This window comes from Amblyomma maculatum, chromosome 3, assembly GCF_055883805.1.
Source record: "Amblyomma maculatum isolate TAMU_Amacu chromosome 3, ASM5588380v1, whole genome shotgun sequence".
Lineage (NCBI taxonomy): Eukaryota > Metazoa > Arthropoda > Arachnida > Ixodida > Ixodidae > Amblyomma > Amblyomma maculatum.
The window spans coordinates 180,686,486-180,713,454 of record NC_139346.1 but is presented as its reverse complement, the minus strand read 5'-3'; the positions used below and the strand labels follow the sequence as shown (position 1 = coordinate 180,713,454).

The 26,969-nt window shown below is 47.7% G+C and overlaps 3 protein-coding genes across 3 annotated transcripts in view; 2 read left to right on the top strand and 1 right to left on the bottom strand.

Moving 5' to 3' along the window:
* Nucleotides 1-884: 884 nt before the first annotated feature.
* LOC146197088 (uncharacterized) lies at nucleotides 885-12,919 on the bottom strand. The gene is made up of 8 exons (XM_084597124.1): nucleotides 12,878-12,919; nucleotides 9,253-9,310; nucleotides 9,004-9,089; nucleotides 6,562-6,693; nucleotides 6,076-6,138; nucleotides 4,751-4,804; nucleotides 2,624-2,758; nucleotides 885-1,193 (listed from the first exon to the last, which is right to left on the bottom strand). The coding sequence occupies exons 1-8, from the start codon at nucleotides 12,917-12,919 to the stop codon at nucleotides 885-887; spliced, it is 879 nt and encodes a 292-aa protein (XP_084453250.1).
* A 4,977-nt stretch (nucleotides 12,920-17,896) lies between these two features.
* Nucleotides 17,897-21,277, top strand: LOC146197087 (uncharacterized). Its single transcript, XM_084596438.1, has 3 exons — nucleotides 17,897-17,975; nucleotides 19,714-20,006; nucleotides 21,014-21,277. The coding sequence occupies exons 1-3, from the start codon at nucleotides 17,897-17,899 to the stop codon at nucleotides 21,275-21,277; spliced, it is 636 nt and encodes a 211-aa protein (XP_084452564.1).
* A 4,043-nt stretch (nucleotides 21,278-25,320) lies between these two features.
* The window catches only part of LOC146197086 (ankyrin repeat and FYVE domain-containing protein 1), a 29,800-nt gene continuing 28,151 nt past the window's right edge, over nucleotides 25,321-26,969 (top strand). The window contains exon 1 of the mRNA XM_084598831.1: nucleotides 25,321-25,472. Within this exon, the coding sequence (XP_084454957.1) occupies nucleotides 25,460-25,472 (13 nt within the window). The 5' untranslated portion in view covers nucleotides 25,321-25,459. The remainder of the gene's footprint in view (nucleotides 25,473-26,969) is intronic.

Genomic DNA, 26,969 nt, shown 5'->3' with positions numbered 1-26,969 from the left:
TATGCTATGCTATGGCTTGGTTTGGTTTGGTTGGGGGCACGGGTGCCTAGCTTTTCGCCTTCATCGAAAAGTGGCCGCCGAAGCCGGGATTCGATCCCACATCCTTTGGGCACAGTAGTCGAGCGCCCTACCACTGCCATACCATACCATACCACCCCAGCGGGGTGGTATTGTATGGTATGGCAAGCGGGGTGGTATGGTATGGTATGGTATGGTACGGTACGGTACGGTACGGTATGGTATGGTATGGTATGGTATGCTATGCTATGCTATGGTGTGGTATGGTATGGTATGGCAAGCAGGGTGGTATGGTATGGTATGGTATGGTATGGTATGGTATGGTATGGTATGGTATGGTATGGTATGGTATGGTATGGTACGGTACGGTACGGTATGGTATGGTATGGTATGCTATGCTATGCTATGCTATGCCATGGTATGGTATGGTATGGTGTGGTATATGATATGATATATGGTATGGTACGATGCGGTACAGCATGGTACGGTATGGTATGGCATGGTATGTAAAGTTCATTGTCCCAAAACAGATCATGGGATATTGTCGCAGTCGTAGTGAAAGGGTCCGGATTAATTTCGACAACATGGAGTTCTTAACCTGACCTCGAACAGTACAGCATACAACGGAGGTGGTGCATATCGTCTGCATGAATAGGTGGCCCGAATTTGATTCCCTCACCTTAGCTCAGCAGACGAAAGCCGTAGACACTGAAGAAAAAAGTGTTGTGGGTTCCAGAAAGAGATGCGCGCTACAAGTTGTGCGCAAATCTATTAACTTCGCACCAACAACGACAGGCATGCAATATACTGCTCTCGTTGCCGAGATGCTCTGGTTCTGCAATGAACCTCGGCCACTGACGAAAACGCTAGCGAGCCACCTTGCCAGCCTTCTGCGACGCGGGTGGCTTGGGCTGCGCGCCAGCCAAAGATGGCGGCTGCGGGCGCGCCGCCTGCGGTCCGGTCGGTACTTCTGAGGGCGGCAGGTGAAGCACCATGAACGGCGTCCGCAGCACGGCAACCTCGTAGGGCTGCTCCGAGGGACGCCTCATGGGAGGCACAGGCGGTGCGATGGTGGGGCGCCTCGCCGACGTCATCGCTGCACCATCCGCGGGAGGCCTGAGCCCACAGCAAGCGACGATCGGTGGTGCGGCACCGCTGCTCGCCTTCTTGTGTCCCTGAGAAGGGCCGCATTGGAAAAGGTGGGAACGCGTTGCTCTTAGCAGTGTTCAGGTGCGCGTACAGTGCAGGGATTAACTGAATTCCTCCCCTTCCGAAAGCCCACAAAGAGCAAATGTATAGAATAATGAGGCGCTGATTATATCAAAGCTCGGAGATCAAGAGACTGTCCGGCCGCATGTGTTTTTCAAAGAAACTATTTAGCGTTTTCAATGATAGTTGCAGAGGAGGAATCAGTTTTCGGAACAAAACTTGCAGGGCGCCACCAGTAGGTAGGGGCCGAGCTGATAGTTGAACGTCTCACCTCCACCTGTTAACCTCTCAAGATAAACCTCTAGTGATGACCGAATTTTGGTTTGAAATTTTATGGCTGACAAATATAAAGCATTGTCTGCTCCAGAATCCTAATAGGTGCTTCATACGCCATGGCTTAATCTGCCACAGCAATTACAGAAAGCATGTGGACTTCAACGGTTTCACTAGTCTTTGGCGGGAAACTTGGTATTGGCTGTGAGGCCGCAGCTGTGTCCGTATTCGGGCTGTTGTGGAGTGCTGAGTGATGTGAACGGAAAAGAAGGCTCATTCGTGTTACGAAAAAGTCGATATTCTAGCCCGAGTCTTCCTTTTCGGCCAGATATGAGACGAAACCAAGTTATAGGTGTCTCTTTTCATACATATGTTTAACAAAGTATTCTTCTTCACCGTCCCGAGAACATATTGCTTTCAAGGACGCTTTGAGCGTTTCCCTATATAAATCCAAGGCTTTATTGCAGACCATGCATTGAACTATTCAGTTGCCACGCATAAAGTGTCAGTCAACCGAAATCGTTTTGTAGGAAAGGCATCTGTCATATAGACGGCTGAAACGTCCGAGCTGAGGGCGCACGGTGCAAGTGACTGAAACAGAGTCAGTACCACTGAATACGCAGACGAGATCTTCGGCATGAACAGGCCGTAATGCACTCGACGCACACCGATAAGTAATGCCACAATGAAGTCACGTGCATAATATTTCAGCGTGTTTACTTTTTCATATTATTTCGCCAACGCGACTCTGTGCACAATTTCCCCTCTTACCACCGTCCTCGTAATCATCAAGTTAACGTGCCTCCTATCAAAACTGCTCCAGTGCGAAATGCGGATGCAATCAAAGGTCGGATGGTGTTCACCTGAGTCTCCACTTAACGGCAAACATAATCAAAATGGTACCAAGTAGCAGGCAACTTTCGAAATGCTCTCACGAGACGGTTGAGTTCTAACGGGCCATTTGTTAGAATCACTCCACTGATACGAAAGTTACGCCATCTATGGGATGTGCCACGGAGCTGTACTTCGATGAAACACCAGAAGCACGTTATCTGCAGAGCCAGCTTTCCTGCCTATTTACTCCAGTGAGCGGCGAACACTTTCCCTGTGATCGTGCGTATACCTTGGGCTCTGGCGGCAGGAATGGCACGGGGGCGCTCGGGTCCGCTGGGAAGTAGAAGGCTGTGGGGGCCTCCTCCACGCTGCCGTCGCTATCCGCCTTCTTGTAAAACTGGTACATGTTGAACAGGATGGCCCCCTGAAAGCGATTTGCTATTAGTGGAGACATACAAAGAACTGCGACCGTGTCTGGCGTCTGCTGTCAAAAAGGCCGCGTTTCGTAGCCCTCCAAGTGGTATGCCTGATGTTGACGTCCACAATTTTTGGTGATGCTTGACGTACCTTAATTTCTACCTGCTGACGTGTATACGTTTTGGTGATGCTTGAGGTACTATCGAGGACAAGAGTGCCTGGGCCGAAAATCTGGTGTTTTTGGACTCAGAAGTAGAATGTAAACGAATTGTCACCTTATTTCTCTAGCACGCATGAAAGAACTAAAGTCCAAATTTCACATCGACAGGTATGGTCCGGGACGTGTACCGGTAATCCGGTACACTTCTACGTAAGTATGTACCCGCTATTGTAAAACTCTCCTATCGCAAAATTCTACTACAGAACGCCACTTCAAGTTGTTTGATGGTATTGTCAACCTACGATTCAAAACTTTAACTTTCATTTTGTCGACATTGAAAACATTCATTCTGTCAAATTTATGCAAAACGTTTTTTCTAACTTAGTTTTATTACGCCTTTTGTCAGTTCCAGGCCCTATTTTAGTTCGTTTCCACGGTTAATATTGAGAGCTCCATAACGAGTTTATTTTAGATTTAAGCTAGGTAATTAACATTTTGGTTTTATTTTTAAACTCCAAGGCAAACATTTCTCACTTAACACTATTCGAGCTAGAAAGTTATATCAGGTGAGTCAACAACGCTAATGCGTCCCTATTCCGAATTTTAGTCGTCATCGAAAGTGTCGCTTTCTCCCTGACTTCGAGTCCTCTGATTGATAGAAACACCAGAACATGATGTCAGTTTGATTGCCACCACTTCCGGTTCCGGTGTTTCCACGAATCAGATGACTCGAGGTCAGGGAGGTAGCGACGCTTTCGATAACGACGAAAACTCAGAATACAGACCCTGGTCACCTTCTCGAAGGGTGCTACACTGCAGTAACAGTAATAATGGGGCGAAGACCACTTTACAAAGGAGGCGCTGTCCAGTTGCCGTTTTCGCCGTCCATGGCAGCACCAAGAAACGTGGCCCACTCATGGTAATGTTGCGGAAATGACTGATATTTTTCATCCGCTTCTCAGACTTCCACACAAGACTTAAGAAGCTCCAAGGTCATGGCGCTACTGAGGGGAGCGAGCCCGCTCACTGATTGGTCAAAACAACTAAACTCCCTCCACCCTAATCACCTCGCAATAAACCTCCAAGAAGCAGCCGCGTGTGATGACCGTAGTATTCTGATTCGGAATTTCGTAACTCCCAGCATCAAAGAATTCTGTGTGAAAGTGGGCCAGTATCTTAACGGATTTTTTTTTTCTTCTTTTAAGTGCTGTTTCTGCTTTTAACAAAGCGCATTTCCCAAACTAGTATTAAGTTCGTGCCGAGAACTTAACGCAGCAGTTCCTCCAAAGACACAGGCACGAACTGCGCGTGCTTCAAAACACCGCATTCGGCGTTTTGAGTAGGATATGTCTTCAGTAGGACGTGTCGGTAGGAGGCGACGCGAAGTCGTATCGCATCGCTCGTAATAATCAGGCCTTAAATGTGCGGGGACTTTATGGTAATGCACCCGGCTCCCGTCCGGGAGGTACCGGCTCAATTTCCAATGCCACCGGACACCTACCACCTGCCGCTTGGCTCATCTAGAGTGAAATGCTTGAGAAACGAGCCTTGAAACAACTGTTGTGCTGGTCCAAACTAATAGGCTCAAGACCTGTTCTTCCTATGCATTTCACCCCATAAGAGTCAAGCACCAGGCCGGGGGAACTCTTGCGTTCATTTAACTACTGGAGGGTGACCGGTGGCACTGGGTATCGAACCCAGTACCTCTCAAAGGTGAGGCGGATTCTTTAACTCGCCCAGAATGAAGCCCTTTGCAGCTGTCCTTGTTATCGCAAATCTTCCGAATGATGCAAGCGCATTAAGCAAAATGTGCAGTTAGTATGTACACAGGAGCGTTACCTTGACAAAGGCCATGAGCGTGAATACGGATATGGTCGTCATCATCATTTGCCTCTGCAAACAAAAATAAGAATAATATATAGAAATAGCCATGAAAATTAGCGTTGAAAAGTACGTTGACTCTTACCCTAAAATTGCCGTTAGTAAACTATACTTGAGCTTTTAAAAATCAGAGAAGCTATACATAGCCATAACTGTCACGCACGTTTGCAAAGTCGTGCATTTCTATACCTATCGCACGGTATGCGCGGCCGCGGTATACAGCGTAGTGAACCTTCCACCTTTTTGGTAAGTCTGTAAAGCTCGGAACAGCTTCCAAGTAAGTTTTAATTTCCGTATGGGCAGTGAAGACTTCTTCAATTTGCACAGCGAGAGTGGCATCAAGGCAAAAAAAAAAAAAAAAAAAAAAAAAACAGTGATCGTCGGCAACGCACTATAGAACGCATCGCTCAACCTCTGTTTACAAGTGAAACGAGTGCAATGAAACGTGAATAAGATTTACCGCATATCTTTTTCGGCCCAACAAAAATTGCGAGAAAACTGAATAAAATACGTTGTCGTTGGTCATATAGCGTTCAAACAAGACCCATTGTAACGTAACTGGCTAGAAACGAAAATGGCAAAAAAAGAAAAGAATTGCTTTTCCGGGATACTGTGTTGTGTGCCAACCCCCCGAGTCGATGTTCACTGCTGTTGAAATCAATCTTCCTTGTCCTTGTTTTTAAGGTTAATTTTTAGTTCAGTCTCGAAGCTAGTCAGCAATGATTAACTAGGCGAACATTCATCAATATTTCATCAATCACTTCAACAAGTGACAGCGTCATAGGGAGCCTTCTAATTTTCAACGCTTGGGAAAAAAAAAGTAGATCATATCAATTCAGTCTCATTCGGCATATTCAGAACATAAAGCTATCTGAAATTAACTCCGATGTCCCAGAGGCGAAACAAACCTGTGCCTGGGCGTGGCAGTTCCTAGTTGAGAAACTGAGTATTACATGCCACTGGTTCTGCAGATGTGCCTTTTAAGCTCAGTAAAGCAAATTTCTACTCAGTGTCATCTATGAGAATCTTTGTCTGCTAGATTTTAAGAAAAGCTTAAGGCTGAAATCGTAGATGCCTACAGCCGAACATTGTTGTCTGTCACCAAATAACACTTTTTTCACGAGCTCTGAGTCAACCTCGATTGCCACTTGAGCGGCCGCCGAGCACTTAGAGGGCACGGCAATTGTTCCCTAGCACCCTTGACGCTATAAGAAGCAGCTGAGACGTCCATAACGATGCCTGAATCGTTCACATTGGCAAAAACATGAGAATTCGGCACTCACGCGAAAGGCGGCTTCGTCCACGTTCTGATCCTTCAGGTCCTGCATGGCATCCTTCAGGTCCACCTGTAACACGCCGCGATGAGGAGCATGACATACATATGTGCACTTTCGGACTCATCAGTGAAGCAAAGCCGTAGTGCACTGCGACTTTAAGCGGTTTCAAGTCAGGCCGCGCCTCCGCAACTAATACCTAGTGGATTACCTCTGCATGAAATGGCATCCCAAAAAAGGATCACAAAACCCACCATTATATGTGACGTGACAATTTTGTCGTTACATTTTGAACGAACTCACAACTGAACCACTTTATAGGTCATATTGCTTGACTCTCCCATATTTCCATTGCACATGCATTTGACAAGTGCAGCACCGTGAGGCTATTCCTGCTGTTTGGATCATATGTTTGTCACTGCATCCCCCTTATTCGCTCGTAATCATTTGGCGAGAGTTTCATTCTTCGCGCGTATACGTATGCTGGCGACCTACCGTGTTGGCGAAGTGCACGGCTAGCACGAGGCTAGTGACGTAGCAGATGCCGACGCCGGCAGAGTTCCACACGATGAAGCCGAGCAGCACCAGGCTCTCGCGGCCCAGCAGCAAGGACGGGCGGGGAAAGTCCTGCGTAGCGGGATTTAGCAAATTCAGCATGACCTATGATTCTCATGCTTCAGAATTATGAGCACCACTGATGGGCCGTAAGCTGCGAGGTTGTGGTGTGACATTCCCCAGCTTTGCTTCACGAACCTCATGTATATTACTGATTGCAGTGCCACTAGTGCCATTCAACATAAACTTGATCTAAATCGTGACAGCGAGAGAGTAAACTCGCTGGGCCTTTCTGAATGCTAAGTTCAAGAACTATACGAGCAGACAGTGCTGCTGCATGCCGTAACGAAAACTTCTCCTCAAAAATTCCTTCTTTTTTTGCGCGCTCTTCCAGCGCAACGGGTTGGAAAATCATTAAATTGTCCTGCGATATTCTACGCCTTTTTGTTATTATTTTTCTGGTCGTGAAAATTAATGAAGACCAAAGTGAAGGAAACTTCCAATTACTACGTCCATCACGTTTCTTTTTTCTTTTTTTTTCGTTCTCCCCAACCGTTTTCAAACAAATATGGCGAGTTTAAATGTTGACAGGCATCATCGTGTTGTGGCTACTCGCTAATAAGTAATGAAATACATCTGGGCTCCATTGAATCAAAATGTGGTGGCTGCGGTGGCTATAATAGTCGGCTGCTAAGCCTAAGTTCACTGCTCCGATTCCCATCAGCGGCGAAGTAAGGAAACACTTGCCGTGCGCCGTTCAGTGGAATTTGAAATCTCCTTCATTGCGATATCTCTCATAACCAATGTGCGTCTTTTGTGATACTTAGCCCGACATACCATGCCTTACCAATCATATTGTATTTTGTGTAAGTCAAGGAAAAACAACACGTAATGGACTTTTTGTATGGTTCAGGCTAATAACAGCTCACCATGTCTACCATATTTACTCTCAGATTAGTAGATCCGTCAAATAGGTCGGCCCCCTCACATCATGATCAGAAAGAAAAAAACGCTGAAGTTCGAGTATCATATAGACAGCGCACTGAAACCTCTAAACCGCCATCTTGTGTTTAAGATGGCAAGGAATGAAAAATCACATATCTATGATACGGCGACGCTGTGGAGAACCCGTCACCAGGAACAACTCTGTGTTCTCGTCCCGAACAGGAACGTTGAGACGTCGTGCGGTGCGAGAGCATAAGGGATTAATTAACTTCAATAATTAAAGAACGGAGCAGCGTTAATCTTAAGGGGCTATCGGAGTGATGAAGGCATGGTGAGGCTCACTGCTAATTATTATATCTGTGATAGCACAGCACGTCGGCTGTTTATCTAGCGCCTGGTGGCGGCGCATGACTAATGTGACGTCATATAAATATATATGTACGATCGCACGGAACAAATACTCTTCTTTCCCTGGCCTGGCTTGGTGCTACTGATGTTACAACATCTGGCGACGAGGATCTGCGTGCCTGTGTGGGCAAAGGGCCAACGGCAGATGGAGCGAGCGGGCGAAGAGGGCGGACGGCACGGACGGGATATGCGTTCTGTACTTTCCAGCGTTCCAGAAAGACTGTACGAAGTAGGTGCTCTCGGGTTACTACTACCATCTGCTGACGCTCCTCACGGATGCAGGCATTGCCGTCAGCTCCGTTCGGACTCTAAGCGAACAGCATCGCACAAGCGGCAACAGGTCCTGCAGCCACAAGAAAAGCGAACAGCAGTCCGAGCGAGACAGGATGCTGGAGAAACGGGTGAGTAGCGAACTTATCAGAATTCGACCCTAACCGCAAAACTTCAGGTCGTGCTTCATAGATGCATTGCGAGAACTAAATACTCCCCACGAAGGAAAACTTGTATTATGATCAAACAAATGCGCAAGAACTCAGTGGAATTCGTAGGCGTGTCTCTCGTCCCGCTAAGGTTTCAGAGGTCGAAAAAAAATCAACTCGCCCAAAATGAAGTGTTCAGAAATTATCAAGGAAGTCCGCAACACCATTGCAGCAATGATTTTTTTTTTAATTACAGAGGAGATTTCTAGGCCAGTAAGCACTTCAGAAGACTGCGAAAAGTTGTCATCGTGTTGGTTGCCCCTTCGGACCCTTTACAGCAGAGGCCTATAGGCGGCAGCGGACAACCGTAAACCCGCAGTGACAGCGTGTCGTAGTAGTATATGGCATCCGAGACTCATCGTTCCGCAACTGCACAAGGATGATGGACACCGTAGCAGGCGCCTTCGGATTTGTTTCTACCAACGCGGCCGATTTAATCCTCGTTTTTACTTTCGGTATCCATTGAATCAAAGCCGCTGCGGCCGGGATTCGCGGTCTCAGACATGTTTTCAGGGGCGGCACGCTCACTGCGACTTGCGTATACACATACCTTGTAGGTGGCGAGCAGGAGGTAGTCCGACACCAGGTTGAGAAAGCACTCGGAGCCGAAGGCAAGGTCGAAAGCCCAACCATAGCCTGGAAGAGGATACATCAGATAGCACACTCTCACTTAAGTCGACCAAGCGCAAAGCCGAGTGGGGATAGAGTCACTAACTAGAACAGCTCTACTATACAGCGTAGAGCCTACCATGCAGTCACGTGTCTCGGTGTGACGTGAAGCAGAAAGACGCATACTTACTGATACTGCGCCTGTAGAAGCCGAATACGTATTTCAGGAAACTGAAAGAGTTCAACGCCTGCAACAAAAGAGAGCGGGGAACAAATTGAGAAAGGAGAGGTCTTTTATGACCGGTTAACGTCAGCTGCCTCACACCATGCAAACCATATACGCCGGAGCTTTGAGGTTCGATCCCTTACGCTGCATGCTAGTTTAGCAAGGAGTAAAATATGTTCCTTATCAGGTGCTTGTCTTTTTTATTTAGAATAGCTTCGGTCTTAGGCCTCACCTCGAAATATGGGTTCGGCATAGCGCTCTGCGGTAGAGCTGCCCTCGTGCCAATGAGATCATATCACCATCACAACCGGTGCACTATACATAATAACTGGACCCTGGTGGCCAATTTTGATGCTATGAATATAAATCAAGACATACTTGTCCTGCGAGCTTTATCTTTTGTCTACGTGCGGACGGGACCATAGATATGTAAAAAAATTGTGGTGTTAGAGGAGGAGAGGCAGGGATGAATGGAGGGAAGGAGGAAGGAAGGAAGAGAAAGAGGGAGGGAGGGGACACCTAATGGCTTTACGCACTGAAAATGCTATAGCACTTAACTCCACTAACCCTGCTCCTCCTCCTCCTCCTTCTCCTCCTCCTCCTCCTCCTCCTCCGTCGTCACTGCTCGCCGCACATGTTGAGCATGTGAAGCCATTTATGCTCTATTTTCAGCGACTTGTTCTCGTAGTCAGAGAAAAATACGTGCGCGGTTTGGGTTTACAATGACAGAGTAAAAAAAAAAAACGACAAATGTTTACCCGCAATTCTTTTTAGTCGTTGCTTAACGCCGTCCTTGTAAACTGAAGCAACGCCTCTATTTTTCAATAGAACAGAACGTTCCAACTAGCCCAGTCACAATCGCTACTTAATCCCGTAGTCGCCCTTACCGCTTGCAAAACTTTTAAGGCGAAAGGCTTTAATGCCTCATACTGTCGGCGTTCGTTCGTCCCGTCATATTATAGCTGTTTTTCAATCAATCAATCATTTTATTTCAATAAATATAGAAATTGCAACAAAAATGTTGGGCCAATAGCCGAAGCTAGTTTAGTTTAGTTAGTTGTTGTTGTTGAGAACTTTATTTTTCCACCGATGTAGGAGGCCCCCTACTCCCTCTATATTATAGCTGTCAACCATATGACGTCATCACCCGAAACCGAAACTAACGTCATTAGAAAAACAAAAATTGCGTATACACCAACAATCGAACCTCCAATCCTCGGATCCCCAGCCGAGCAATTTAATCAACTACGCCATGCCCGGGATCTTGAAGCGCACCTCATAATTCCCCTTGTCTGCCGTAAGAACGATAATTAAAAAATAAAGAAATAAATTCTGTCTCCAACGGGGAATCAATCCTCCATATCTCGAATCCCCATCCGAGCGCTTTAACCAACTCCGTCACGCCCGGGTTCGTGAAACGCGCATCATAATTCCCCTTGTCTACAGTGAGGATGATCGCAGCGATGACAATGACGCTGCAAATAGTAATAATAACAATGACAGCAATAGTGATGATAATTATGTGCATTTAGTTGATAATGATAATGAGAGCAAACGTGACCCAGTCGAAAAAAATTACAGAACTTTGTCAAAAACACGACAAAATATACTGTAGTTCTGTCGTAACCATCCGAGTTTTCTGTAGTTCTGTAGCAATTTTCTGTAGTTCTGTAGTTTTTCTGTAGTATATTTCTGTTGTCTGTAGTTCTGCAGCCCTTTTCTGTTGTAACTACAGAGATTTCTGATGTTACGACAGAATGTTCTGCTGTCACAACAGGTTTTCCGTCAAAAACCGCACAGAATGCACCGTGTGTACGAGCAACGCTTAGGCTTTCGCATTTAGGCAGTGTAGATTCCACAGTGCTCTCGGAATTTTTTTCGCAACAGTAGATGCAAGAAGCTTTTGGTTCTGGCTTCATTCCAACCTGATAGGCGAAGTTTTTTAGGCCCTTCTGCGCCCAATCAAACGCAGCCGCCGAACCCGTCACTGCGAGCAACCACCTCACATGTGGCTGTGGAGACAACCAAACGACGCCTTGAGAACTGGATAAGGCTGACTAGATAATGCTGGTGGCGTTGCGCCACGGCGAGACAGATTCCGTCACAGTAGGGAATTGACTTGGCTAGGACCTTTCTGGTCCACCTGGTAAAAAGGGGAAGCCTCAGTACAAATCCGATCCAATCCAATCTTGCGCACGTGCCAGCTTGGCTAACATGCTCTCGCGATTTCACGCGTCTCGTTGACCAATCAGCGAATTTTATGCAGACGACACCGGGCGCAACACTTCTTTCTGATGAGGCTTCCATTACAAACACGGGTGAAAAAAGTATTTGGCTAAAATAATAACTCCAGGGTCGAAAGGTATACGCGACGGAGCTATATCGAATACTTAGAGCACGCAAACGGTGTTCTTGAATAATACCAGTGGTTTGGTCTTTAAACACAAATGATCCCAGCTGCTGCTCAAAGTGAGTAAGACATATTCGCTTGCGCCGTATTACGCAAACTTAAGCACTCTTTACCTTCAGTGACGAACCCTGTATATCAGAAGGGAGTATAGAATAAAACGGCACGTTCCATGTGCATTGAGTACATTTTTCCTCTTATCAATTATAGCCGCAATTTGGCTGGATGTTTACTGTCATTTCTTTTCGTTTTTAGCGGCGGTAAAAACGCGCTAGAAACGTTCAGGGCGCATAAAAACGAATGAAAAAAAAAAAAAAAAAGAGAAAGTCAGATGTGACCCATTGCAATGCCACTGTGTATTAGAAAGCGACGTTCCCGGCATTCTTTCCCGCTTTACTAGCTATTAAAACCACCTCATTTGTCTCATCATCATCATCATCATCATCATCATCATCATAATCATCATCATCATGAGCCTGATTATACCCACTGCAGGGCGAAGGCCTCTCCCATATTTCTCCACTTAACCCTGTTCTGTGCTAGCTGCATCCACTTGACCCCTGCGAACTTCTTAACCTCATCCGCCCACCTAACTTTCTGCAGCCCCCTGCTACGCTTTCCTTCCCTTGGAATCCAGTTTGTTACCCTCAGCGACCATCGGTTATCCTCTCTTCGCACTACATGGCCTGCCCATGTCCATTTCTTCTTCTTAATTTCCACTAGAATGTCGATCATTTGTCTAACCTATGCAACAAATCCGATGCCACAGTGCACTTGTTGACGCGCTCTCGGTCCAGCAATATATGATTATTCGAATGAGGGTTCACTTGCAGCTCCGTTGTTTACGCTGATGAAATAGCAAAAACTTTTCTGCTCCATATTACGCCCCAGCCCCCTTTTTCAAGCCGCTTCGACCTGCTGAACCACTCTGGCTGCCTCAGGTCATATCATGGCGATGCAAACCAAATCTTTATGCAGATACATTGAGGCAAGTGTCCACGTTGCAAGGAAAGCAAGCAAATTACTTCCACGCTTGATAACCCTAAAAGAGCGTATCTTTCGTGCATGTCTTTCAGCTAGCCCGGTGTTAGCGGTCAGCTTCTGCAGTATATATTTGCAGGCCTCGAAAAGCAGGAGATATCAACATTAAGCCTCTCTCTAAAAGTGCGTCTCCGTACTTACTGCGCAACCGTAGCATAGGCTGACGATGGTGTTCCTGTTCATGGCGAGCCGTCGCGATGAGCTGGCATTCAACGGTCACGGGTACTGCAGCACGCGCATCAACACGTCTGCCGGTGCCTGGCGCTCACCACGTGCGTATTTCTTCGTCTTCAACTCCTTCGACAGCCAGCTTAGAAGGCTTGTTTCCCTTACGTGACTGCTTTCACGAGATAGATGCCCCTTCTAGAGCGATATTAAACTCGTTCCAAATAAATTTACAGAAAACTTACCGACACCACGAATGCATATACGCGGAGTTGGTACTCCTCTGAGCAAAAAAATCTACTTCACTCTTTCAATTTTTTTTTTCTATGCCAAAGTGGGGACCTTCCGGCGTTACACTCCCTTGCACATCCTTCGAGGTATATGTTTACTTCCGCCATGCATCCTTGCGAATGTCTCCCTAATCATGGCGGCAGTTGTTTGTAGTGTCTTCTCGGTAGCCAGCCGTTACTCCGCGGGAAAAAAAATCAGAGCCTAGTAATCTTGCACTCACGTTTAAGATATCAGAAGCTCTGCTTTGTAATTTTTGTCTTTATTAAGCGAATGAAGTGCGCTTGATTGGTTTTAAATTTTACTGATTTGATTGGAACATGTGATTCTAACCGGTACCTGGAGGGGTATATAGACATAGGTTTAATTTTGTTGTTTAAAAAAATAAATCTATAACTAATGTGAGCCAGTGCTGAAGCTATAAAGTTGCTGATTCCCTGCATCTTTTTTCTGTTCTCAGTCAGTGTCGTAATAGCACCGCATGGAAGATTAGCACAACCATCGCATACTTGAAAGTATGAAGGGAAGTACACCTTTATTGCGGAAAGAAAAGGTGGGGTATAGGAAGGTGGCCAGCAAGTGCTTCCGAGGCCATGAAGATCCCGGGAGAAACGGGCCCATGCCACAGCTCTACATTGGATGTCCGGATAGTCGCTGGTCTTTACTTCATTCCACAGGTAAAAGAGGCGATCAGGAATGAGTTCTCTGGAAGGTAGATGGCCCAAACAATCTCAAATGATGTACTTTAATGGTACCATTTCACCGCGGAAGCGACAGGTCGGGCTAATTTCTGAATTAAATAATTTTGAAACACTGTATGGGTTAGAGAATGTATCGGTTTGAAGTTTTATCCACAACGCCTGTACAAGCTTTTGTCATCAGCAGGATCGCCTATGCTGTCCCGTATTTCCACCTGGATAAATGTGAGAGGACTGAAATTGAAAGAATCATCAGGAAGAGCATTTTGGCCTCCCCGTCAGTATGTCTACGGGCCGGCTAATGAAGCTGGGGGTGCGCAATACGCTAGCAGAAGTGATAGAGGCCAACCAAATCTCCAAATACGAACGACTGGCAAATACCCGGATGGGAATAAGAAGCATACTGTTCAGACTAGACATTCGATATGAAAGGCAAGGGGACCAGAAGACAGATGTCTCGATGGAAGTCAGGAAGCGACTAAAAATCATCTCGCTGCGATGGAGCATGCATCCAGAGCATCAGCAGGAAAGAAGGAAGAAAAAGGCGGAAACACTGCATAAGATATATCAAGGCAGATTACAACCTACAATGCACCCTGGCCAATCCCCCGCCGTGGGCATGTGCCATTTTGACTCAGGTCATCATCATCATCATCATCATCATCAAGGCAGACGGGACGTGATCTACGTCGACGCCGCCAAGTATGAGGACAGGCATGTTACAGTTGTGGTTGCGGAGAGCCACCGAGTACACCCTGAGCAGGGACAGGCTAGCAAGCTATAATGAGATTGCTGAGCACTATCGGCTAGACAGGATAGAATACCCACCAGCAAATCATATGGGACACTAAGAGCCAAAAAAGCATCGGTGCTTACAAACAAGAACTTTTCCGAATCCAGCTACCCTTAGCCAGTGGTAACCTGAACAGTTCTCAGGTAGATTGAAACTATGTCGGTATCGGGCGGAATGGGTACATATGATATGGACGTGTCCAGAAATCCAAAATATCAAAAGACAAAGACAGAAGAATTTTAAGATATTCTACAGCTGAGCTCACACTCTGAAACTCAGCTAGGTGTGATCCGACTGGCCGAACACGCGCCGCCTGGGTCCAAGGACTCCAGGCCGCCGTCCATGCGGATAGGCCAACTCCTGTCCTGTATCGGTTGGATATTGAAGTTTTACCACCACCACCACCACCTGTGGCTCTCTAGGCAGTGAGCTGTGTGAGGGAGGTTGTTTTGGTAACTCATGCCGTATACGAAAAATTAGCTGCGACGCTGGGCATTTTACGTTGGTACTCACACTAACGAGGTCAAGGAAAATAATGTATAAATTCCTAACATATATAGAGCACACATAATAGCCGGATGTCTCCTGTGGTCACTAAGGGTGACGGTGATCATGATTGGTGATTATAATAATGGCATGGCGGTTGAAAGCTATGATTTAAAGGTGCTGATGATGATTATGAACACTTATAGTTTGCAGCACGTGGGTGGGATCGTACTGTAGCGGCAAAATAGACGTCTCATGTTAAAAACAGATTTGCAAATAGTCCGATCTCTCACTTCTGTGGTGAAACAGCAACGTTAAATATAAAACATGGGATTGCTGGGCCCACTTATCTCTCAGCTTTATAAGTGTTCAAAATCGTTTCTCAGCCGAAGGGTATCAAGATGGAAGCATTAGCATAACTGAAGAACTCGTGCCTGATAACTCACTCGATACGTTCCCCCGTCGTGGTGGTGAAGTGGTTCTCGACTATTGTGCGCAAGGACTCCGGGATCGAATCCCGGCCACTGCGGCAGCTTTTCGGTGAAGGCGAAAAGCAAGGCCCCAGTGTGCTGGATGGTGGTGGTGAAGCCCTTTAATAACTCGAAATGAGTCTGCCCAGGGAGGCTTGATTGTATCAGTCCTTAGGCGGCTGTTCTTCACAGGCGCTATAGGCGGGGTTCTTAAAAACAGCGCAAGGTACAACACACAGTAGAAAAAGACGGGCACGGCTTTTTCTCCTGCATGTCTGTGTGTTGTACTTTACGCTGTTTTTAAGAATGCATATCATCTGGCCCGGCATCTCGCTCTTGTAAACTAGGTGGGTGCCCTGCACCATCGGCAGAGCCGATGGTGCAGGGCACCAACCTCAGACGGAGTCCAAGCCAGAACAACCTATTCTCCTTCGGCACCTTCCGTTCACACCTCGGTTTCTCACCGTTTTGCCTGCACCCTCCAATCATCGGGGATAAACAGCGTGATTGGGCCAAGATTTACTCTCGCCCCGTACCCGATCGCAGCTGCCTGCAACACATGTTTCTGCACTGAAAACAAAACAAACAAATAAGCGACCCATGGCACATCCTTTTCCAGTTTCGTGGTCACCGACCGTGTGGAACTGCTCAAGATGCCCACACAAGGCACCTCAAGGCACCTCAAAGGCACCTATCCGATCCGCTACGCCTCGCAATGGTTTCTCCTCTACTGGATCTCCTCAATGGGGCGTCTCATATGCGGCTCCGACACGGTAGCGATGGTGGATTCCACCGTCTTCCCGCTATGCCTTTTCGCTTGCTACACATGTTCCAACCGTTTCTCCGAACGTGACCCGGAGAGGGCAGACACCTTATATGTATGCACCCCCTTTTCATTTAGGGACTCTGGATGACCAACCCCCGGCAATGTGTCGTTGTCTGCGTTGACGGGACCCACGCATGTCTTTCCGCCACTTCCTCTCAGCGGCGGATTTTGCGTTAAAGCGGCTGGCATGAAGCTAGCCTTTGCACGTGGAATAGTGGAAAGTCCAGTGACGGCCCAGGTATCCAAGCCCGAGCCGTGGACTTGTGTCACCCGGAATCATCATGATCTCGGACGCACCTTCCCCATTCCCATCTTTTCTTCCCACCAAAAAAGTTGTACTTGAAACTAGATTTCTAATACCCAACAGCAAATAGAGAGCGGTCAAAACTCAGCCCGATAATGATGGTGATGATGATGACATGCAAAGGAAGGAGGTTGTTGAGATGTTATTGTTTATGTGGCTGTAGGAAGAAGGAAAAGAAAATGCACGGGCCTGCTACTGGCTCTTTAGCTGAGCCACCTCCGCTGTCTCGTGCGGACAGAAGAGAAAATAGACAAGGAAGAAAAAAGGAGAGAAAGACGCGCGCCGCAACAACGGCGACAGGACAGGTTTATTTATTCCAGGTGAACACTGGCACGAGCACGAGACACGTGCCAGCCGCAGCGAGCGTCGCGCACGTACGCAGCAGAACAGGCAAGCTAACCGTCCTAGCCACCGCGTCTCCTGACGTGTCTGGAATGGAAGTTGCAGACACGGCTCAAGAGTGTCTTCTGCTGCCTGCCTGCTTGATGTTGCAAACGCGGTGGCTTTTCATCCGTACAAAAGTGTGTTTAAAAAACGTAAACGCAGTTTTATTTTCCGTTGCGTTGCTGAAAGGAAGGGTTAGCAGCATTTAAAATTTTTGCCTTAATTACCCACCGCAGCGGGGGTGGAGGGGCGCTGCGGTCGTTTTGCGATTGGCTGATGTCGTATAGGTGATCGTTTGGGCCCACTCCTCACCGCGCAGTTTTCCAACTGTCTCGTATCTAAGAACATTGGCATCGTGACTTGGCTAACCGTCCTAGCCACTGCATGTGGCCACTGCCTACAACAGATGGCTTCTAAACCCTTTCTGTTACGTGCTGGTGAAGATGAGGATGATTGCAGCAATGAGAACTATCGCCAGCTGTCGGCGCCAGAATGCAGTTATGAGCAGTATTTAGCACTTTGCATTATACCACAACTGATGCAACGGCAGGAGACCCCAATATTTCGTTCTACTATGCGTTCCGATTGCAAAAAGCGCGGTCTGCGGGACGACTTTCATGGATGATGCAATTAATGTTCCCATTCCCCTATCGTCTCGCGCTACAGCCAGAAGAAGAGGGTCGCGAGTGCAGGCGCGGGGCCATCAACAGCGAAGCCACAGCCGGAGCTTCGTTCTCCAGCTCCCCATGACGTGGGCAGTGCTGGCCCGGGCGATCCTGCTGGGCGTCCTTCTGGACGCCGGACGCCGCGGACATGCCGCCTCCCGTGAGTGTCCCTCACTGTGTGCCCGGCACGGTTCCTTTGCACCAATACATGCGGGCTGTGTTTGTCCATGCTCCGCCTTACGTTAACTCCGACCTACACGTTTCTAGTCGGCAATACACGCGGAACGATGTGGTCCCACTCGTCGGTAGTTATACTAGTGCTCTTTCCGATAACACTAAGTTGCACACTAGATGGTTGTATCGCACATAGTCATGTGCTAGGAAGGTGTACATGGAAGGCACGCTCGTTGCGACCCTGTGTAAATTGTACGTCGCGTGGCCCGCAGTCGCGTAGCTGGCAGTTCATTCCTTTGTTAACCTGCTACTCTTACCCCCGATTGGGGGTATCGTACGCCACAAGAATAAACCAACAACCTTTTTATTAATTAATTTATGCGTTATCTATTTATTTATTCATTTACCCTCCAGGCGCGGGGGCATCGCAGAGGGGATAGAACAGTGAACAGAGTAATGCATGTGCAGCCTAGTGGTGTAAGCGAGCTATTACGAGCACTTCAGCGCAGATCGGAGACAGTGTGGAGCTCCTACAAGTATATAGCTGTGGCATCCCGGAATTGAAGCGAGATTTGCGGCTCCTTTTCCCACTCTACAGCCGCCTGGCCCACATTACACCTCGTGTTCTGAAATTCATCTCTTCCCTCATGTCGACTAACACTGAACATTTGCTTTACGAACTCCAAAACATGTGGGCTTGTACTGCGGCAACACTAGCAGGGTTTCAGCGTTTAGTGCAAATACCGACGTCGTCTGTCTGAAGTTTGGGCGATGAGGCGCCCACCCTCCAAAAGCACCATCTACCACCAGCACTCCTACCTTCACTTACTATGAACCCACACAACAGCGGAACGGAAAGCGACGATGAAATAAAATTGAAAAAGTGAGAAGAAAAAAACATTGCAGAGGCTTGGCTTGGCTAAAGATGGTATACCGTGCGATGAAAGCACTAGTTAGGTGCAGTTTATCTTAGTAGATGGTAGGTATAAATGACACTGTCGCTCTCTTCTCGTATCGCCTTCTAGGGGCACGCTCGTGGGGAGGGCCTTGATGTGTGTTGCCGAAGTTGCCAGGACCATTGACATAGATATAAAACCCGGCTTCAACCATAGCGTACGAACGTGCCCGCGTGGCCTATAGAGGCAGTGCGTTCCTTGGGATTAACAGGGTCCCGGAAGGTTGGATCTCAACCTCCCTTCTTAATGGCGAAGTCCCAAGGAAGCTCCTGTCGATTCGGCGACGCATGGAATGGCGAACCGGTCAGTAATCATGAAGTACTTTCGCATTAGAACAGCTACCCACCAGGAGCACCTCTTACGAGCTGCCTTACCATTATTAATCCCTTCGCTCACTGCGCAGTCGGGCGTCCAACGTAAGTGAATCAGTAATTGAAACTTCTTTCCATCCTAACTAATTATATCAGAAATAACGTAGAGATTCATGGTGTTGAATTGAATTTGAAGAAAATGAGAACTTGCTTTCCAAAGTGAATGAGTTGGCAACAACCATTGGTGTTCCTGCGCTGAAGGAAGGGAAGAAAATTTGAAATTTTAGACTCTAATATCTTGCCGCGCTCTCGAGAAATTCCACATTGGTGTGCCTACATTAAAATATTCGCCGGCAGTAGGCACGTGATCGAATGTGGGAGATGAAACTGGGCCACGGAAATTCTAAGACCTGGCTCCCGAACTGACGAGCCGTGCCAACTTTCGTGCATGGCACAGACGAGGGACTGCACGCGCGTGTGGCGGAGTCTCCAGTGCCTGAGATCACGTGGCGGCGTCTGGTTGCGGAGTCGGAGGAGCTTAGCACCCAGCCCATCGTCCCGGCGCCGTCGAGACGCGACGGCAACACCGCGGGCGGTGTCGTAGCCGTCGCCGAGGCCGGCAAGCCGGGCAAGATCGTGCTCCTCTCCGCGGGCCAACTGCTCAACGGTACCGGCGCTTACCAAGTAGCCGGAGACGACCGCGTCCGCAAAGCGGCAGGCTTCGAAGTCGCCTACGACTACTACTTCAAGGTACATGTTTTCCTCGCTGCGCACACGGTGTTCTGAGCTATGGTTTAATTTTCTAGCTCATGTGAAGGTGCACGGACAAATGGCGTCCAGATTCTTTTTTCGAGGGCCAGTGGTAGGGTGGATTGGTACCACCACGACAGCTTTGAGATAGCTACTATAAGGACGTTGTGTTAGAAACTGCACTATGCTCAGAACTGAGATGGGGTGCGGGTTTTCGTTTCATATATTATCTACATAAAAGTGTCGGACAGTGTGGCAAAACACCCTCCCCTGTTACTGCTCGCACTCATGTTGCAATGCGTGTGACAAATGTTATTCTACAAAAACCACTTAAATGCGCGGCCGGAAGGCGCGGGGCCGAGCGGCGGCACGGCGGTCGTCGTCAGGCTATGTCGGGCTGCTGCGTGTGCAAAGTGGCTGACGTCAGGAGGCCCCGGCCCCCGTCCCGAGCCTGCTTGCCGGGCGCGGGGAGTAGGGGGTGTGTGCGCGCGGTGTTCTCCTCCGAGCACTGGCAGAACGAACGGTCGGCCTTTTGTGAGTTTGTGTCACTTTCTTTTGAGATGGTTTTACATAATCGTTCAAGTCAAAGGGTGTGTTGCGAGAAATAAGAAAGGGCGCGTTGGCATGCATTCAGTCGTGGCACCTAATTTAACCAGCAAAGTTCCTTTTTTGTCTGACTATATATATGCATATATATATATATATATATATATATATATATAGCTTAAGGATTAACTCTTTGTAATTACATTTTTATTTCGTTTGATTTTCAAGTGCACGGCAGCTGACGCTCATTAGTTGACAATAAAATTATTTTAATGACTAACTTTTTTTTTTTTGGCTTGCATGCGAGACGAATCAAAGACATTTTCATTAAGTATTTTACTTGCCGCAGTTCGGGGCGTTCGGCGAAATGAAAGTTTGTATTCACGAGAAAACACTGCCCAGAGCCAGCCGATTTGCACTCATAACCTGACAGTTCTTTCCCCGCCCGTGCCCTCTCGCAGCCTCAGGACCCAAGCGTGCCCAACAGCAGCTTCAAGAACGTTACCAAAAAGTCTATGCCGCTGATCCTGGCCACGTCTTTCCTCGTCATCCTGATCGTGTGCATCGCGGTGTGCATCAGCGGAATCTGCTGGGAGCGCACCAGGAGGCTGGTAGCCTCGCGTGTCTCGGGCAACGGCATGGATCCGCAGGATCTGACGCCACGGGACGCGGCTGCCGGCGACTCGGGTGGCGCGGACTATGGCAACGACAAGTACATGATCTGACATGATCATGCCGATGGGTGAAAAGCCCGTTTAACACCGATCACTCTGTTGTTCGATAAAACGGCTGCATTGACAAAAAACTGCTTCATTTTCTTCTACTCCGGTGAGCCTCTGCTATAGTTCAGAACATGCATACTACGTAGAGATGACGTGGCGATAGGCTTTGTCAGATTGTCGAGCAATGACCACATGTCGTTTTCAGGTGGGTATAACCAACCTGGGCGATTTAATGTGGTCGGCCTACCGAAGACTCAACGCGTACCAGCTCCGGAAGAAAGCAGTCAGCGCGCATAACCGAGGCGCATTATCGGAACACAACATTGACTAAATTACAAAGACGGCATCGGAAAGGGACGCAACGCCGGATCCGCCTCATAAGCAAACCTGAAAAGTGCGCGAAAGTAATGATTGGGTTACTGGGCAGGGCTCTCGCGGGAGCCAAAGGATTCGGTGAATTAACGCCAAAGCATTAAATCCCCAAACGTAGAATGCGATTTGCCGAGCTTAAGCCGTTGCTTAAAGACAACGAGGAAAATGCCATTACCTACATGGATAAAACAGCCAAGATACCGGAAGAGTTCTACACAGATGTATAGAGTAGCAAATGGGGAAGCACCTAGCAAGGATCAGATATGTGCAGGTCTGTTCAGGGTGTGGACCGTGCTGAGCGTAGACAACTGGGCTAATTGGTACTGGATTGCATAATGAATCATCGTAAAAACAGTACGAATAGTGCATACACCACGGGAGCCGAGCATACGTAAAGAAATGGTGACAGAGAATGCGAAATTCGGCAGGATTTATAAGCACGCCTTTCAAGTATCTGGGAGTGTCCTGATAGTCATATTTGAAACCAACATGGCGAATGGGGAGATACCTACTCCAGTGACTCCCATAGAGGAGCAACTTAGTAAAAGTGATGGATGGGACGTACTCACGTTACAGGCGAGAGGAGTGTCAAAACGCCTCCTCTCTGGACTGTTGCAAGCCAGTTCCGCCGCCGCTTCCACCATGCTGACGTCAGGCGCACACAACAGCCCAGCGGGCAATATGGCGACGCCTAGGAGGCCCTCGTTGCAAAGGTCTACGGATCAGTCGACGTGCGCTTGGAAGCAGCGTTAGGTATACATTGGGCACATGCCTAGATCTCACCGTAGCTATAATGATAGTAATGCTGAATGCAGGAACAGAAGAGAGCGCCTGGGTTAGGAGCGAGAAAAAAAACCTGGAGGACCTTCAAGTGCACTCAGGCCTCGTTAATATGGACACCTTTATTATTGAGCAAAAATGTCTTAAAGCGAGTCATTCGTAAAAAGGAATAGCGAGAAAAAAAATCTTTATATGAGTAATGTCAGTTTGTGTGCATAACGGTGGCCAGTGGAGTTGAAATTATATTTTTTAAAACTGCAAGCCCATTATAGCGGACACCATTACGGCTGAAATGACGTGGTGCAACTTGACGTGTAAAGCTTGATTGCTTAGTAGAAAAGGAAGAGGAAGGAAAGACGCGCGCCGCAACAACAGCCGTCGTCCACCACCGAAACGGTGGCGGGTGCAATGACGGCCTACAACCGATAAAAATTCTGTGGCAGGCTAGCCCCCGCCGCAAGCGGCAGTGACCTACCTGCCCCAGCCTCATGGAGGGAGTACCAGTCTTTCTCTACTTCAAGTTCACGTAGAAAGAGGGAGGGGCAGCGGCTTAGGACAGACATCGGCGAAATCTGTGATTGCGGCTAGTAGTGCTAGCCCCGTCGGGGTGGTGCAGTGGTAAGGCGCCCGACTACTGTGCCGGAGTAGCCGGGTTCGAACCCGACCGCAGCGGCTGCGTTTCGATGGAGGCGAAACGAAGAGGCGTCCGTGTGCTGTGTGGTGTCAGCGGACGTTAAAGATCCCCAGGTGGTCGAAATTACTCCTTAGCCCTCCAATACGGCTCTTCTTTCTCTCTTTCCACTTTAACTCCCACCTTCCTCCCTTCCCTTACGGAGCGGTTCAGGTGTCCACAGAAACAAGTGCGACAGATACTGCGCCTTTCCTTTTCTGTGAAGCAATTATTATTATTATTAGTAGTAGTAGTAGTAGTAGTAGTAGTAGTAGTGCTACGCAATAAATGTTTGCTGGGATCAAGTGGATGGAACTAGCACAGGACCGCGTTAATTGGAGGAAAATGGAAGAGGCTTTCGCCCAGCTACAGCCCTGCAGTAAGTATATTCCGGCTGATGAAGATGATGACATCGCACAGGAGGCAAAACGGGAAGGCTTCCCCTTTCACTCCCATCTTCCTCCCTTACGGTACGGCGCGGTCCAGGTGTCCACAGAAGCAAGTGTGACAGATACTGCGCTTTTCCCTTCCTGTCAACCAATTATTATTATTATCCCTGTTCTGTGCGATGCCAATGCACGTTAAAGAACCCCATGTGGTCGAAATTTCCGGAGTCCTCCACTATGGCGTCTCTCATAGCCTGAGTTGGTTTGCTACGTTAAACTCCACAGACCAAACCAAACCAATTATATAATTGACTCACAGAAAGGGAAAGGCGCAGTATCTGTCACACTTGTCTCTGTAGACACCTGGACCGCGCTGTAAGGGAAGGAATGAAGGTGGGAGAGAAAGTGGAAAGAGAGAAAGGAACCGTAGTGGATCTTTAACGTGCGCTGACATCGCCGGCTTGGTTTGAACTCGGGTAAACCCGAACAGTAGTCGGGCATCTTAACCACTGCGAGGCTAAAAAAATTGTAAAAATTGGTACTTATAGGGAAGGAAAGATGCTGTATTGACCATTAATTGTTGGATCATGGACACCTGAAACACCGTGTTGCCGGAATCATGCCCTAAGGGAGGGGAGCTCGGCGGGATGAGTGACAAAAGAGATGCCGTAGTGGATGGCTAAGGAATAATTTCTACCACATGGAGATCCTACAGCTTAACGTACACTGTCATAGGATGTGGACGCGTTTCGCCTCCATCAAAGCGTTGTCGCGTCTTTCGAACTCCCACTTTCTTCCCTCCTTGCAGCGGCCACTTTTTAGTGGAGGCGAAAAGTGAAGCACCCGTGTGCTGTGCGATGTCATCTAGTGCGCGTTGAAGAAACCCAAGTGGTCGACTTTCCGGAGCCCTCCACATACATGCACTACGGCATCTCTCATAGTCCGAGTCACTTTGGGACGTTAAACCCTATGAACCAAACCGAACTTTACTCCCGTCTCTCACGGCGCCGTTCAAGTGCTCACCGAAAAATGACACTGTGCCCGCAACGATGACTTGGTTCGAAACGACCGCCGTTGGCTGCGTTTCGGTGGAGGCAGAACGGAGAGGCGTCCATGCGTTGTGCGATATCAGTGCACATTAAGTGGCCGAAGTTACTCCCTAGCCCTCCATTAAGGCTCCTATTTCTCTCTTTCCGCTTGGCGCAGTGGTTACGGCGCTCGACTACTGTTCCCAAGGACGCGGGATCGAATCCCGGCCTCGGCGGCAGCTTTTCGATGGAGGCGAAAAGCAAGGCGCCCGTGTGCTGTACGATGTCAGTGCACGTTAAAGAACCCCAGGTGGTCGAAATTTCCGGAGTCCTCCACTACGGCGTCTCTCATAGCCTAAGTCGCTTTGGGACGTTAAACCCCACGAACCAACCAACCATTCCCTACTTCCTCCCTTCGTTTACAGCGCGGTTCAGGTGTCCACGGGGAAGTGTGACAGATATACCGCGCCTTTCCTGAAAACCAATTAACATTTTGCATCACTGTATCTTACAAGTGTGACAGACGCTGCACCTTTCCTTTCCTGTGAAGCAATTATTATAATTATTACTGTACCTTTGCAACCAAGTTGTTAAACGAAGGCTATGAAATTGTAGGAGAGGAAGGCGCCGTTACGATCTTATTAACGTTGAATCTGCTAGTTCATTGAGGGGCCGTGCTAGTTCACTGTAACTACGATATGCTAGTTAACTGTAAGAGCCTAGCAGCGCAACATCTATGGGATCCAGCCGCTGTCCTTGCTCCAACCTCCAGCTAGACAGGCGCTGGCCAAAGTAGCCCTTGTAAGAATTTTGATCCAGCCAGAGAACCGTCCATCGTCAGCCGTAGCCACATAGCCCGTGCGGGAGCCACTCAGTTCGGCGAGTGGTAGCAAGTCGACTCCGCGATACGCGAGCGCTGCCCATTCCTTCCCTGTCACCACGGGCGGCGATGGCGGAAGGAGGTATGTTCGTAATTTTCGCTGCACGCTTATCTGATGTTAATAGTTTGCAATCTGCTTAGAGTCTTGGGGAGGCGCTCTCAGTGCTGATACCATTGAGCGCGGTTTTATAACTGTATGCAGTGGGCGTAAGCCAGTGTGTTCAAGCAAGCGTAACTTGATTCTTGCTTGGCTTTGCTTTTGCGTTTGCTTTCGAGCGTTGTTTACTTCAAATTTACTGCACGAGTAATCACCGCATGGAACCCACTGCACTGTTTCAAACGTCACCTTTTACTCACAGTGCTCGCAACACGTAGTTTCTTTAATTGACAGGTCAAAGGGCCTGTCAGTTTCCTGTTGATGCGCTAGTCTCCGCCTCTTCTTGGTGAGCTCGAACGAGTGTTACGACTCCCTCTACCTAAAATGCAAAACGAATCAAAACAAATGCTGGTGTCACTGGAATATATTTTTTGTAATCCTGACAGAAAAAAAAAAAAAAAAAAATGTTCAGTTGGTGTAAGTGCTAACGCTAAAAGTGGATCAGTTTAAGGTTATTTAGTGAGTAATTCATCGCAGTGAACTATGGCCACCTCATAGAGGCGATTCTTATTCTGAATATTTTAATACAGAGACCCATACGTAGGACTGCCCTTGACACACAATAGTCCAGCGCCATACGGACCTGTTATGTCACATTTAGTGAGCGTTATAAGAACCGTGCCTCGTTCGACTTCTGAGCGCTTATGCAAAACGTAATGTGATTGCCTCCAAGGTTACCATCAAAATTTTAAAACACCTGCAGAGGGCTGAAGAAGAAAGTGGAGGAGTACAGTATTCTGAGTGTTCTGTAACACTGTTCCTTAAATATGGTTTCCTTCGTTGAAAATTAATTGCTTAGTCCTGTAGAGCAGAAGCTGGCAAGAAGTATAGCTAGTAAAAATATTAGTTTAATTTACTGCAGTGAGAAAGGTGTGCTTCAAAGAAGTTTTTTCACATCCATTTGTGCCTCTATTTTGCCAGTGCCCATTGTTACTTTTTATGACCTGAACTTTGGAAAGTCATGCGAGACCTGTGGAAACAGAAATCATGTCGCAGAAGCCATGGGAATATGTGCTAGAGAACACTACCCACAAAGGAAGAACACGTTGATCAGGACGAGCGCAAAGTTTTTTAGCGCATTTTCCCATGACTTCTGCAGACGATACGAACTCACCAGACAACAACTGTTGTTAAAAAAAAAAAAAAAAAGAGTGAAAACATATCGTCATCTGAAGTGGAATCTGTCATGCATATTCACTGGTGGAACATGAGACCACTTGTCGTAATTCGCTAGTTACTAGTTAGTTTTCAGCGTGTGCTGGTGCACATCGTCGGAATTTCAAATTCCCACTAGCCCTTTGATTCGTGTACTGTTTAGTTGAAGCATTTGCTATATATATATATTTTTTTTTCATGTTTGTTCTGGGGTTGCTTTCATTCCTTTTCTCATAATCTGTTGCCCTCAATCATGAAACCTCCTGT